The 12388-nt window shown below is 38.0% G+C and overlaps 1 protein-coding gene across 3 annotated transcripts; it reads left to right on the forward strand.

Moving 5' to 3' along the window:
* Window positions 1–1893: 1893 nt before the first annotated feature.
* LZTFL1 (leucine zipper transcription factor like 1) lies at window positions 1894–12008 on the forward strand. Of its 3 annotated transcripts, none has more exons than XM_040548466.1 (10): window positions 1894–1997; window positions 2859–2983; window positions 3475–3669; window positions 4170–4230; window positions 4760–4828; window positions 6345–6410; window positions 6544–6621; window positions 9306–9479; window positions 9959–10062; window positions 11036–12008. In XM_040548466.1, the coding sequence occupies exons 1-10, from the start codon at window positions 1995–1997 to the stop codon at window positions 11052–11054; spliced, it is 894 nt and encodes a 297-aa protein (XP_040404400.1). In that variant the 5' UTR covers window positions 1894–1994; the 3' UTR covers window positions 11055–12008. The 3 variants fall into 3 exon arrangements, with proteins under 3 accessions (XP_040404400.1, XP_040404401.1, XP_040404402.1); XM_040548467.1 differs by lacking the exon at window positions 1894–1997 and adding an exon at window positions 2055–2190; XM_040548468.1 differs by lacking the exon at window positions 1894–1997 and adding an exon at window positions 2289–2311.
* Window positions 12009–12388: the final 380 nt, after the last annotated feature.

Consider the following 12388-nt stretch of genomic DNA (forward strand, 5'->3'; position numbering starts at 1 on the left):
ATGTAGAACTTGCATTGTTTTTTTAAAGCTGCTGTGCAAAGATACTGAGAAAAAAATGCTGTGTTAACAGATTATCACCTATAAATAAAACCCACTAAAAGTGATTTTTAAAGCCTGTATATGAATAAGAATGATCCTTTAATGTTTTTTAAAATGTTTCAAGTCTTTATATCTGAGTCCACATACATGTTATTGTTGCTGGAAAAACATTCATTTCATCATTGTATCTTTTATCTGGTTTTAAAGATAATTATCATTGTGATTTCTGTTTGCTGCTTTGGCTTTGTTTATTTGCTTTGTGGAGCACAAGCAAAACTAAACTAAGGAGTGTCCAGGTTTCAGTTTTAGTGAGTGCTAACCATCACGTATGCATCTGTCCAACACCACAACATTATAAACAAAGTTCCTTAACAGTTTCAGGTTCTTTCATATAAGAGCTATTAATCCATATTTAAGATCTAATAATCTTGTTTGAGGCAAGAATTTATTGTGGCTCTGTATGAAAATACTTCAACAGATCACTGGATCTTAGTCTTTGTCACATAGGAGTGGTTATCAGTGTTACCTAGGTAAAGAATCAGTTGAATTAAGTTTCAGCAGGATTACTTCAGCAACATGAGCCAAATGAAACAAAATTTGCAGCATACCATGCAGTAACACTGAATGCAAAAATTGCAGTGCAAAATGGGGCACTTAGAACTGTTTACCAGTTAGGAAGCTCACAAATTCATATCCACTTAACTTTTTTGTTATAACCTCCCATTCAGTTTGCTCATCTCCACCCAAATGCCAGGATTTCTGTCCCTAGGATGCTCATACAAGCAGGTGATATGGCAGTCAGCACAGCAAGTCAGGAGACAGAGGACAAGCAGGACACACTGTGGTGCATGGCAAAATTGGTCAGCTGCAGCCTGGAGAGAAACCTGGCGACAGGTCAACCTTCTTTCTAGCTACAGTCTCCTACAGCCTGATGGCTTAGCTTAGCCATATGTTTTAACTGAGATTAAAAGCGTCCTCTAGGACAAGCATGTTTACAGCTCATCACTGATCATACTAATCGGGAAAAAGAAAACAGCTGTGCTTCAAGTAGGTGCCAACCAGGGAGCAGAGCCCCCCATTTCCCTAATTCAGGCAGGGTCACATCTGGATCATGGACCATTGGGTGACTTGGGCATGGCACTGCTGGCAGGGTCCCCAAGGCAACTTGTGATCTGGAAGTGGTTTGAGGTGACGGGTAACGCCTGTACATCCCCTACCAAGGCAGAAGGACCGTGCAGCTGCTGACTGAGCCAAATTTAGAGCATGACCGACTTACGGAGGAACAGAGAGGTGCAAGAGGTTTTGATGTAAAACGGTATTCCTGCTGCCTGCTACTGGTCTCAGTACTCTCAGACACAAATTTCAGAATGCCTGAGCCCTCCAGGTAGCATTTCTCACATCTTCATAGCACCTGAAATAGCAGAGGGCAGGCACAACTTGATTTGCATGCTTAAGCTCTCGTGTGTTCATTATTGAGTGGGCTGGGATGCTGTTTTTAAACAGAGAGCCAACAACTCCAAAGCCAGAACTTTTTTATTTCCCGATGACATTAAAAAAACAGAAAACAAGCAAGCAAACAGAAACACCACAGATACTGCAAGAGAAATAGAACTAAAAGGAGCACTCGCTCCCCGTCCGCCTGCAGCGCGCCCCTCTCAGGTCGCCCGACGGCAGCCTGAGCCCGCACCAAGATGGCGCCGGGCTGGCCGAGCGGCACGGGACAGAGCGCGCATGCGCACACCCTGAAGCCGCCGAAGGGCGACGGCGGTTGCCCGGGGAAACGTCCGCACGCGGCTGCGCACCGCCGCGGCAGGGAGGAGAAACGGGCGCCGCGAGTGACGTCAGCGGGCCTCCACCAATAGGAGCGCGGCGCGGGCGCCGGCGAGGCTCCGTTGCCACGGCAACGGGCAGCCCGCCCTGCCCAACGGCCGCCCCGCAGCGGCGAAGGCGTCGCCATGGTGAGTAGCGGGGCCCGGCCCGGGCCGTGCGGCCGGGGGCAGCCGCAGCGCGGGGCCGTTGGCTGCTGCGGGGCGGCCCCTGGGCGGCCCTGCCTCCGGGCGGCCGGTGGCTGTGCCTGCCTTTCAGCGGCCTTCTCTCAGGCATTAAAATAGGCACGTACGTGAAGGGCTGCTTGGGCAGACCTCAGAGCAGTTAATCCTTCCTAATGGGTCCTGGAAATGTTTGCCTCGGGACAGCAGGCTGGTGGGAGGCGATCTGGTGATCGCTGAAGGTTTCACGTATAAACCAACAAAGAAATGCAACGTACTTTCTGGTGTGTTTTTTTTTTTAATGCGCCTTTAAAAGATGTATTGTTCTACGTTATATACATGGACATGCAATACAAAGACAAATTTTTCCAACAGCATCCTCTCCCCTAAAGCTCCTCAGATTGTGATCCTTTATAACCTTTTTTTTCTGATTCTGATCATCTCTGACATTTTATAACTTTTCAGGGTTCTGGATATTGGTCACTTGGGGGAGCACTTGTGAAGCATGTAGGGGTTACACATGAAAATACAATTATTTTTTAACATACCAGCCAATACAACAGTCCTTTGAAAGCAAGCACAGAAACTAGTTGGGAGGTAACTCTTGGCAATACTTACGTTCCTTTTTAGTTATTTCAGTGTGTATTTATCTGTATGCTTATATTGAAATAAGTATAAAATACAAATTATGTAACACAGTAAGCTGAAGGGGTTGCTGAAATTGTTAAATTGTTGTATTGACCTCGCGTGATAAGACTCAGCTCTAGCCACAAAACCAAGGCTTCAATATCCTTATCTGTATGCTTATATCCTGTATCCTTGTATCTGCAGGCAGAGCTAGGCCTCAATGAGCACCACCAGAATGAAGCCATCAGCTATATGCGCTTTGCTCGTTTCAAGCGTGGCCTGTGTCTCAAAACAGTGGATTCTTGCTTTCAGGACCTTAAGGACAGCAGGTACCATGAAAGGGTTCTGTATTACATTATAAGATGGAAGGAGCAAGAACAGAGCAGAATATGTTGGAAACAACTGCAGGTTAAAGTGCTTTATGGGTGACTTTTCTCAGTTTACATTTGTGTATTCCTACTGAGGAAGAAAGACACAATTTTTCCAAATGTCACAAGTCAGTTCTTTTTAATATTGAGTTGTTTGAATTCTTGGGAATTAACAGAGATAGACAGTGTGACATTTCTTTATATCTTACTTCTGGTGTGTAAATTTGATGCATGAGTGTAGCGGAAGTAGCATTTGTGATTTTTAATGATATCGAGATAAAATCTAAATGCAACAACCAATTACTAATGTCGTTGTTTAATAACTACTGACAGGGGATGTTTTCAGGAGGACGTTGCATTATATACAAGTGATACCTAGTGTAGTGGGGTCTCACAACAGCGCAAAATTGTTACCTTGATCATATATGACTCACCTTTACTTCCCTGTCTAGACTTGTTGAGGAGACCTTCACAGTTGATGAGGTGATAGACATGCTGGATGGGCTGCAGACTGTTGTACACAGTGAAGTGGAGTCCGAGCTCATAAATACAACTTACACCAATGTTTTACTTCTGCGCCAGCTCTTTACACAGGCTGAGAAATGGTACCTTAAGTTACAGACAGACATCTCTGAATTGGAGAATCGGTAACGTATATTGGGCTATATAAAATGTCTTTTAGTAATAAGAAAACTTCCAAATGTTGATTATTTGCATTCTTTTCCTAACCATAGAAACCTACTCTTTTACTATTTTATCAATGAGAGGTTAATTTCACGACTTCTATCTGTAAATTAGTGACATACATGATGCTTTCAATTTTTTCAGGAAGATGTTTTTATTGATAATGTTCCTACTTGATTAATTCATCGATTAGGAGCAGCTAGTAGGATTTGACTAAAAAGCATGTATTGTCTAAGTAGATTATATTTAAATCAAGGATGCCAAATCTTGCAGTTCTAATGCATCTTCCCTACCATTGCATGACGTTATCTGTAGCATTTATTGCATTTGCTTGGGACTTCATCCTGTACTTCCAAGGGGAATCTTATAAGCAATAATAAGCATCAGCCTGGCCAAATGTGTTTCATAGCATAGTTCATTTAGTAAATAAATGCCTCCTTTTTTTTTTATTTTTATTTTCAAGAGAACTGTTGGAACAGGTTGCTGAATTTGAAAAGTCAGAATTTACTTCTTCAAACAAGAAGGTAGAGTTTTATTTTAAACTATCATAATTAAATGCCATGTGGTGTCATGACAGATGTTTGAAATATTTTAGTGCTGCATCTTGGGTGTGACTCTGACTTACCTTGTATGGTTAGCAATGCATCTTATTTGTTTTGTAGCATAAATACATGTTTAGTTAATACATGTTATATTTGAACACTTAAAGTAAGAATTAAAATTATTTTGACCTCTGTATATATTTTTGACTCTTACAAACATTTAAATATTTTGGTTTTTTTTCTTAACTTTTTTGTCTTTTGGTTATTGCAGCAGGGGTAGTCTTCTATAAACTCAAGTTCACAATCCTTTTCTGACTATATGTAGTATTTTTGTTTAACTTTAGCTGGAAGTGGCATATGTAATTTAGGAGCCAAGGTATCAGTAAAGAATTAACTAGACAATCATTCGTTTGAATTGGCTATTAATTGTTATTTTACAGACTAAATGAATACTTTTCTTCCTCCTAGAATTCTGTATAATGTAATTTTTTAACATTTATTGTTTCTTTAGCCCAGTGCAGATCTCATTAAACCAAAACTGGCTCCAATAAATGAAGGTGGGTCAGAGCTGCTAAACAAGGTAAGGATTTGTCCCTTGATGCAGTTGTAGTTGATGACTGTTCTTATTCAACTGAACTGGAAATACTCTGGACATACTCTACAGTAGTGTGTCTGTAATGTCCCTGTCACTATTTCAATGTCAATGTAACATACCACAGAATGTAAAGCAAAATGCTAATAAATTAATTTTGTAAAGCATCATCTATTTCTTGTGTAATTACAGCCTTTCACGTGTATTGAAATATTGAACTTCCTTTTGCAAAGACATTTTGGGATTTGTAATTATTTATTTTTCCATTAATGAGTTTAATTAGTAGAAACCAGTATATAATTTGTTTTATGAGGCTGGCTTTCCAACAGGGAAATAAATTAAAATTTTTATCTGGCTGTTAGGTTATCGGACGTGTTCTTTGCCACTGGAAGTCAATCCTGTTACATGCAGTCTTTTTTGTTGTTAGTAGTAGCTTAAATTCCTCCTAAAAGAATAGACACTTAAAGAATTTGGAATTTAATAATTTTGTAAATGTCTGATTTCCCACTTGTTAAAGAATTTCAGAATAATAAGAAACATTCTTATATTAATATTTTCAATTGTTTTTATTGTGTATTGAACTCATTTAGTACAATCAAGCTCTTTTTAAAATGCCACACTTCTTACAATACACTTTTAATATATGGGGAATCCAGAAATTTTGTGAGGAGTTGTGTTTTCTTTCTGTCTTCTAACCTGCATTACCAAATGATCTGTCAAGTACAATGTTTGAATCAAGTTGTTGTTTACTTGTAAAATAATTAAAACATTCATCTTAAATGTATGTTATGGCTCAGTGTAGTTTTTCTTCAAAAATAAATTAAAAATCTGTCACACAACAGGTTTTTGTACAGCACATACATCTGATGATTTTTTTTTTTCCAAAAATACAGTGAATTTATTATGACTGATAAAATACACTTATTTTATATAACACCACGCTTAGGGGCGTGGTTTAGTGGGTAATATTGGTGGTAGGGGGATGGTTGGACCAGATGATCTTGGAGGTCTTTTCCAACCTTAATGATTCTATGATTCTGTGATTCCATGTGACACAGAATATAATCTGAGGTAACCTGGTATTTGTCTCTCTAAAACAGGAACCATAAATAAATTCTTATCTGCCTGTTGATTGAAAATACAAGCAATAAGCAGCAATAAGATTTTCATCTCTAAACATGCAATTTGGTTTATTGAGGATCTTGATACTCAAAAGATGCTGAACTGGCTAATCCCAATTCAGTAAAACACGTGCTAAATTTAAATGAGAGGTCCTGTAGATTACAGTAGAACTGGAGACTCAAATTTCTTGCTGACTGAGGCAGAAAACCCAATAATTTGCAAGATAGGCTTTAAGAAGAAATCAGGAGTCCTTATCAGCAAGGCCATTTTTATGAGCATTTACAAGCCTGCTTGCTTTCAAATAAGAATAGCCTAGGAAATATTTGGAAAATTCAAAATAGCACAAGACTGTTCACAAACTTTTTTTTTTATGTGCTCAAAGACAGTTGCTTGTCTCCAAGAAGAAAATGAAAAGCTGAAGACCAGACTGAGGACAATAGAAACACAGGTAAATTTTCTGTAAGCCTGGGTACTTAATGCTGTTTACATATTAAAGAAATCAAAATAAGAGTTCCATGGCTATTATTTTTAATTTTTCAAAGTTTTCAATTAAAATCTATTTATTTTTCAATGTATCACAGGCTACAGCTGCATTAGATGAAAAGTCCAAACTGGAGAAGTCACTGAAGGATTTACAGATGATCCAGGGAGATCAAAAGGTAAATATAACTAAGATTTGGGCCTCTCACTACAAGAAGGACACTGAGGCACTGGAGCACGTCCAAAGAAGGGCAATAAAGCCGGTGAGGGGTCTAGTGAACAAGTCTAGGAGGAGTGGCTGAGTGTACTGGGGTTGTTTAGCTTGGAGAAGAGGGGGCTTGGGGAGACCTTACTGTGCTCTGCAATTACCTTAAAGGAGACTATAGTGAGGTGGAGTTCGGGCACTTCTCCCTAGCACCAAGTGGTAAGACAAGAGGAAATGGCCTTAAGTTGTGGCAGGGGAGGCTTGGGTTGGGTATTAGGAAAAATTTCTTCACTGAAAAGGTTGTGAAGTATTGGAACAGGCTGTCCAGGGAAGTAGTTGAGTCACCATCCCAGGAGGTACCCAAAAAACATGTAGAAGTAGACCTTTGGAACATGGTTTAATGGTGGATTTGGCAGTGCTGGGTTGAAGTTTGGAGTAGATCTTAGACGTCTTTTTCCAACCTAAAATTCTGTAATTTTCACCCCGCTCCCTGTGTTAAACAAACATAACTGTTGCCTGTACATCTGAAAAGTAGGTCTGTATGCTGTTTCTTTTATGGCAGATTCAAAACTTCAGGTTAGTGTTGTCACGTTCCTGCTGACATTGTCTTGTTCCTGCTGGTCTGTCAATTAGCAGATAATCCAGTATGCTAGCTAATTTTATGACACATATTTCATGTCCCATAGACCATGATAAGTTACTATCAGAAGTATTATTCCAGATACTGTCAGGGAATAGTATTCCAGAGTTCATATTCTTAAGAGCAATGTTTGCATTAACAGATACAGATTTATTTTTGTTTTTCTTCCTATTTAATCTGGTCGTTTGCTTGTTTGTTTGTGTGGCAAAAGAAAACACTAATTATTTCAAACATTTGTCACACTTAACTGGATATAGACAAGCCAGACACTGTAATGCCATTGTTTTGAGAAACTTTTTTTTTTAATTCCTGCCATATTTACAGACTTGAAGCTAAGTTCAGTATCATAAACATTTTCGCTTTAATTTTCATATTTTAATCCTGCTTTCTTTTTATTTTGCTTTCTAATTGGTTTATGGTATGTACTTGGCTTTCTTAGTATGTTTTAGTTGTATCTAGTAAATTCCAAAATCTGTATTCAATAATACTATTTAATAGGGAATTTGATTTGTCATTCAGGCAAATATTTTATCTGTTTTGTTAAGCCTTAAATTATTAAAGGTTTAATATTAGAGGGTTTTATTAAATCCTGGATAATCATGCTTGTAGTTTTAAAAGATTGGAAGCAAATCTCATCCTACTTTTCTGGTTAAATATGAATTGGCCTGAATGTCAAGGTGGTGACTGAGTTATCTACAGCTTTCATGTTCTAACTTGCTCTCTCTAATCTGTCACCTTCTTTTTCAGCTCTTTGTCTGTTTCTGGGCATGTATATGTGGTTGAAACTAGCTAGCAGATACAGTGTAGATATATACAACTGTATTTAGTTAATGAATGCATTAGTTGTTTGGAGAAAATGCCAAATTTTATCTGGCTTCTCTTCATATTTTTATAAGATGGGTGTCAATAAAATCATATGAACCCAGTTGCACATTAAGCAGTAGTTCTCAAACTCTTTAGACAAACATGTCATGAGTGCCAAACCACATTTTTTAAGGACCAGCTGTTAGCTCAGCAGACTTTGTCTATTTCATTTTCTTTTTTTAATAGATTAATATGATGCCGCAGACCAAGTGCGGACCACACTTGGGGAGCAACTGCTCTGTTGGATCAGTCTAGCATGAGGATTTAGAATTTTTGTGCAATTTTTTCAGTGTTACAGTTCAGAATAGATAGGGATCTATGCTATACATACTAATATACTCCACATAGACAAAGGAGCAGAGCTTCCTTTGTTCTCAAGTTTTGTGCTTTTTAAGGTGCCAGTGGTTCAGCCTCATCCTGAGTCATTAGACTTTTGAGAGTTTGAAGTTCAGCTTTGATTCCTGAGATAGGGGTTTTTTTAATGAAAATCCATAGGATAGTTACATGAATATAATGTTTTGTGACCCAGGACTGATTGCCAGAAGGGTTTGGGTTGTTTCGTCTCGCAAGGAAAACATAAAGTTGCTTCAGTAGCAACTGTGGAGGCTCTTGTATTTCATCTGAGAACAGTGCACTTATTGGTACATGGTTGATAATATGATCCTTAACATTTTCATCCATTCCTGCAAAGCATTACCCTAATGGCTTTTAAAACGGCTGTGATATGTTACCCTCTTTAAAAACACACTATAGCATAGATGATGTTTTAATCTTACGCTGTAACTTTCTGTTTCTCTGTGTGGAAGACCTTCTTGTGATATGCTTCATCATGTGGTTTTGCTTAATGCCTAGAGAAGTAAAACAAGATCGTGACATCTCAGTGGGGAAGAGGAGCTATTTCAGCTATCTTTAAAATGCATTTATCAACAGGTTTTTTTAAGTTAGAAATCATCTAGTGCTTAAACTAACTTCACTAGTTATCTCACTGTTAAATAACTTTGTTAATTAAAGCACTTTTAGTTTAGGCTTTACAGGAAAAAAGTGAACATTGTTCATAAAACATAAGATGTACCTATTTTATGTGGAATTTTGCTTTTGACATTTTAAATATTTCTCTTGCATTTAACATATTTTAAATATTTCTTCTTTTGAAGACAAATGTAAACAAGGATATCACTGAACTCGAGAACAGAGTGGCAGCTTTGAAATGCCAGTTAGAGAAGACTTTGAATGATTCTACTGCAAACCAAAAATCCCTGGAAGAGAACTTGGTGATGACAAAGCATGACTTGCTTAAGCTTCAGGATCAGCTATCCACAGCTGAGAAGGTTGGCATTTCGTTGTAATGTAAAGATGAGCTCCTTACTCACTTTTTACCTGATTAGTGAATTAAAAAGCACATGCTACAGGACACAGAGTTTATCGGGTCACATTGGTGCTAGTGTATTTTTGTTATTTCTTTGGAAAACATGTTATGTGTAGAATAGCAAAGCCACAACTAACTGTGTGGTTGCAATGAAATTAATATTTTAAAATTGCCTCTTTGTCTGCATATTCATTTTTGAATGAAGATGGTGTTCCCAGTCTTCCGAATATTTTAGACTGCTTTCCATAGAAAGTGAAGCTTGTATTTCCCTCTTTCTGTCCCAGTAATATCATCTGAATCTACTAGCTGATTTCATCTAAATTTGAAGAAGGAATAGAACTGCTATCCTGAAACTTGAGGGGGAAAAGAAGGTCATATTTTAAAAAGTGTGTTAGCATGGTTTTCATAATATGCAAATAATATGTTGTTATTATCACATAGGAACTAGAGAAGAAATTTCAGCAAACAGCTGCTTACCGCAACATGAAAGAAATTCTTACTAAGAAGAATGAACAGATAAAGGATCTACGTCGAAGGCTTTCCAAGTAAGTGGTACTGTTGTCTGTCCAAACAGGATCTGTATTCTGCTCATATTTGTTGTTGTTGTTGTTCTGTGTTGTTGTTGTTTGGTGATGGAGCACTGGAACAGGCTGCCCAGGGAGGTTGTGGAGTCTCCTTCTCTGGAGATACTCAAGGCCCATCTGGACGCCTACCTGGACAGCCTGCTCTAAGGAACCTGCTTTGGCAGGGCGGTTGGACCCGATGATCTTTCGAGGTCCCTTCCAACCCCCTCAGTTCTGTGATTCTGTGATTCTATCTCTAAAGCAGACTGCAAATTTTCCCTTAAAAAGAATTTCTAGTAGGCTGTTCCCTGATTTTTGACAAGACAGTCCTTTTAATGGACACAAGGTGAATGGGACTGAATTGTGCATGCAACCTTAGCTATTGCCTATCAAGTAATGTAGTGTGGAGGGGATACAAAGTATTAGTGAGTGCAGTGGGAAAGCCCCCAGAACCTAGACAAAGAGATACAGAAGGGAGGTGTACCAGCTTTACCTTTTTTCTTCCACACTTCCTGATGAGAATGAGAAGTGCATAGTATGTAAGCATGGTTAGGCTCATATTGGATAAGTAAGGATACCCCCTGTCCCTTATATTGGGTAGAAGACTTGAATAGGGTCATTCTGCAAATGGCAACTGAGCTTTGACAATGTTGATGCCTGTAGGAGGTCAGAGGAGGAAATTTAAAATTCTGTTTAAACTTCTGCCTGTATCTGGGGATCTGTGGGTACATTCCAATTCATTCTCTCATTCTGCTATTTGGTAAACTGGCCGATTTTAAAAGGAGCAAGTAATCTGGAAAGTATGTACATTTGTCTGTGCCCGAAGTCACGTGGTGCACCTTGACAGGAATGCATTGCTAATGGCAGTAATTCATTACTTGGGTTTTGTATTTTCTTTAGAGATAAAATGTCTCTTGACTATTTTCTATTCTGTTATTTATTTTTTCATCCTCAGATATGAGCCAGAGGACTGAGATACTAAAACCATCTAATCTATCAAAAGCTGCCATAGAAGGAAGATGTAGACTGACGTTATTTTTTAACAATTTTTGTTTTGAATGGTTTATTCTATGTTTCTAGTGCTTGAAATAACTTCCTATTAACGCTAAAAAGGATGCTGAAACTTCTACCTTACTTCCTTATAGATTTGCAATTTATAGCTATTAGCTTATGTAGTCATGTTTTTAATTAACCATTGACATTCCTTGAGAAATAGCAAACAGCAACTTATTGAAGAACTGAGACAATTCTTTACAAAGAAAGGAGTTTATTTTTGTTAAGAAAAGAAAAATAAAAATAAGCACCAGGTTTTTATATTGTTGTCTCTGAGGTGAAAACTTGACTTATGTTTGTATAGTTCACATAGCCACAAAGCGGCATTATATGTGAAAATTGCATCAGTAACAGTAAAAAGTAGGAAAAAAAGAAAGAAACATACTGATTCCATAGCATTATTTCACACTGAATAGCTGATCCCTTAACAAAATGTGACCAGTAACATTTTGCTAGATGGTACTCATTGGGTGAGGTAAATATGCTTTACAGGGGAAGCACTAGACCCTTTCAGATAAAACCACTTATTGGAGCTATGATCTTTCCCTTTAAATTATTTGAAACAAATGTGAACATTGGAATACCAGTTCTGATTGTTCCAATACTCTCAATGTTAAGATGACAATCTGAAAAAGCACGAGGAAGTTGCTAATGGAGCAGCTTTCTCAGGAAATACGTTACTTTAGATATTTTCACCTCCTTATTTGTAACCTCACCAGAAAACAGTTTACTTCTCTCAAAGTCTTTTATTTGTAATCCTCTGCCTTGAATTATCTGGCAGCCTCTTAATAGCATGTTTTACTTGTTCAACTTTCTCTGTTCCTATGTATGTTGTATATTTCTCCAAATAAAACCATTATGTTTTCAAACATCAAGGAGTTTTTCTGTTACTGTTGCTGTTGGTTTTGTGTTTGTTTTTTAATAGGATTTTTTAATATATCTTTTAAATATATAAAAAATACTCCCAGATCAGTAAAAGATCTTTCTGGAAATGCAGAGATGTAAATAACAGATTCATGCCCAGAGCCACACCCCATCAAACAGCTGTAAAAAAGTTTCAGTGGCAGGGCTGGGAAGAGGTGCCTCTGTCAGAGAAACTGACATATAAATGTACTCGTCTTGGGAGCTGCTTGAGCTGAAATGGATCATTTTTCCTCACTCTTTCTTGAACAGGCAAAGTTGTTAAAATGGCTCTTTTAGTGATTCCACAGTCAAATCTGCTGTACATTTGTAGTCTGTCGTCTGTTTCTCCCCA

The sequence above is a fragment of the Cygnus olor genome, chromosome 2 (assembly GCF_009769625.2).
Source record: "Cygnus olor isolate bCygOlo1 chromosome 2, bCygOlo1.pri.v2, whole genome shotgun sequence".
Taxonomy (NCBI): domain Eukaryota; kingdom Metazoa; phylum Chordata; class Aves; order Anseriformes; family Anatidae; genus Cygnus; species Cygnus olor.

Coding starts and splice junctions, on each gene's coding strand:
- LZTFL1 (XM_040548466.1), top strand. Junction 2,984..3,474: donor CAGGACCTTAAGGACAGCAG/GTACCATGAAAG, acceptor TTCCCTGTCTAG/ACTTGTTGAGGAGACCTTCA. Junction 6,622..9,305: donor TGATCCAGGGAGATCAAAAG/GTAAATATAACT, acceptor CTTCTTTTGAAG/ACAAATGTAAACAAGGATAT.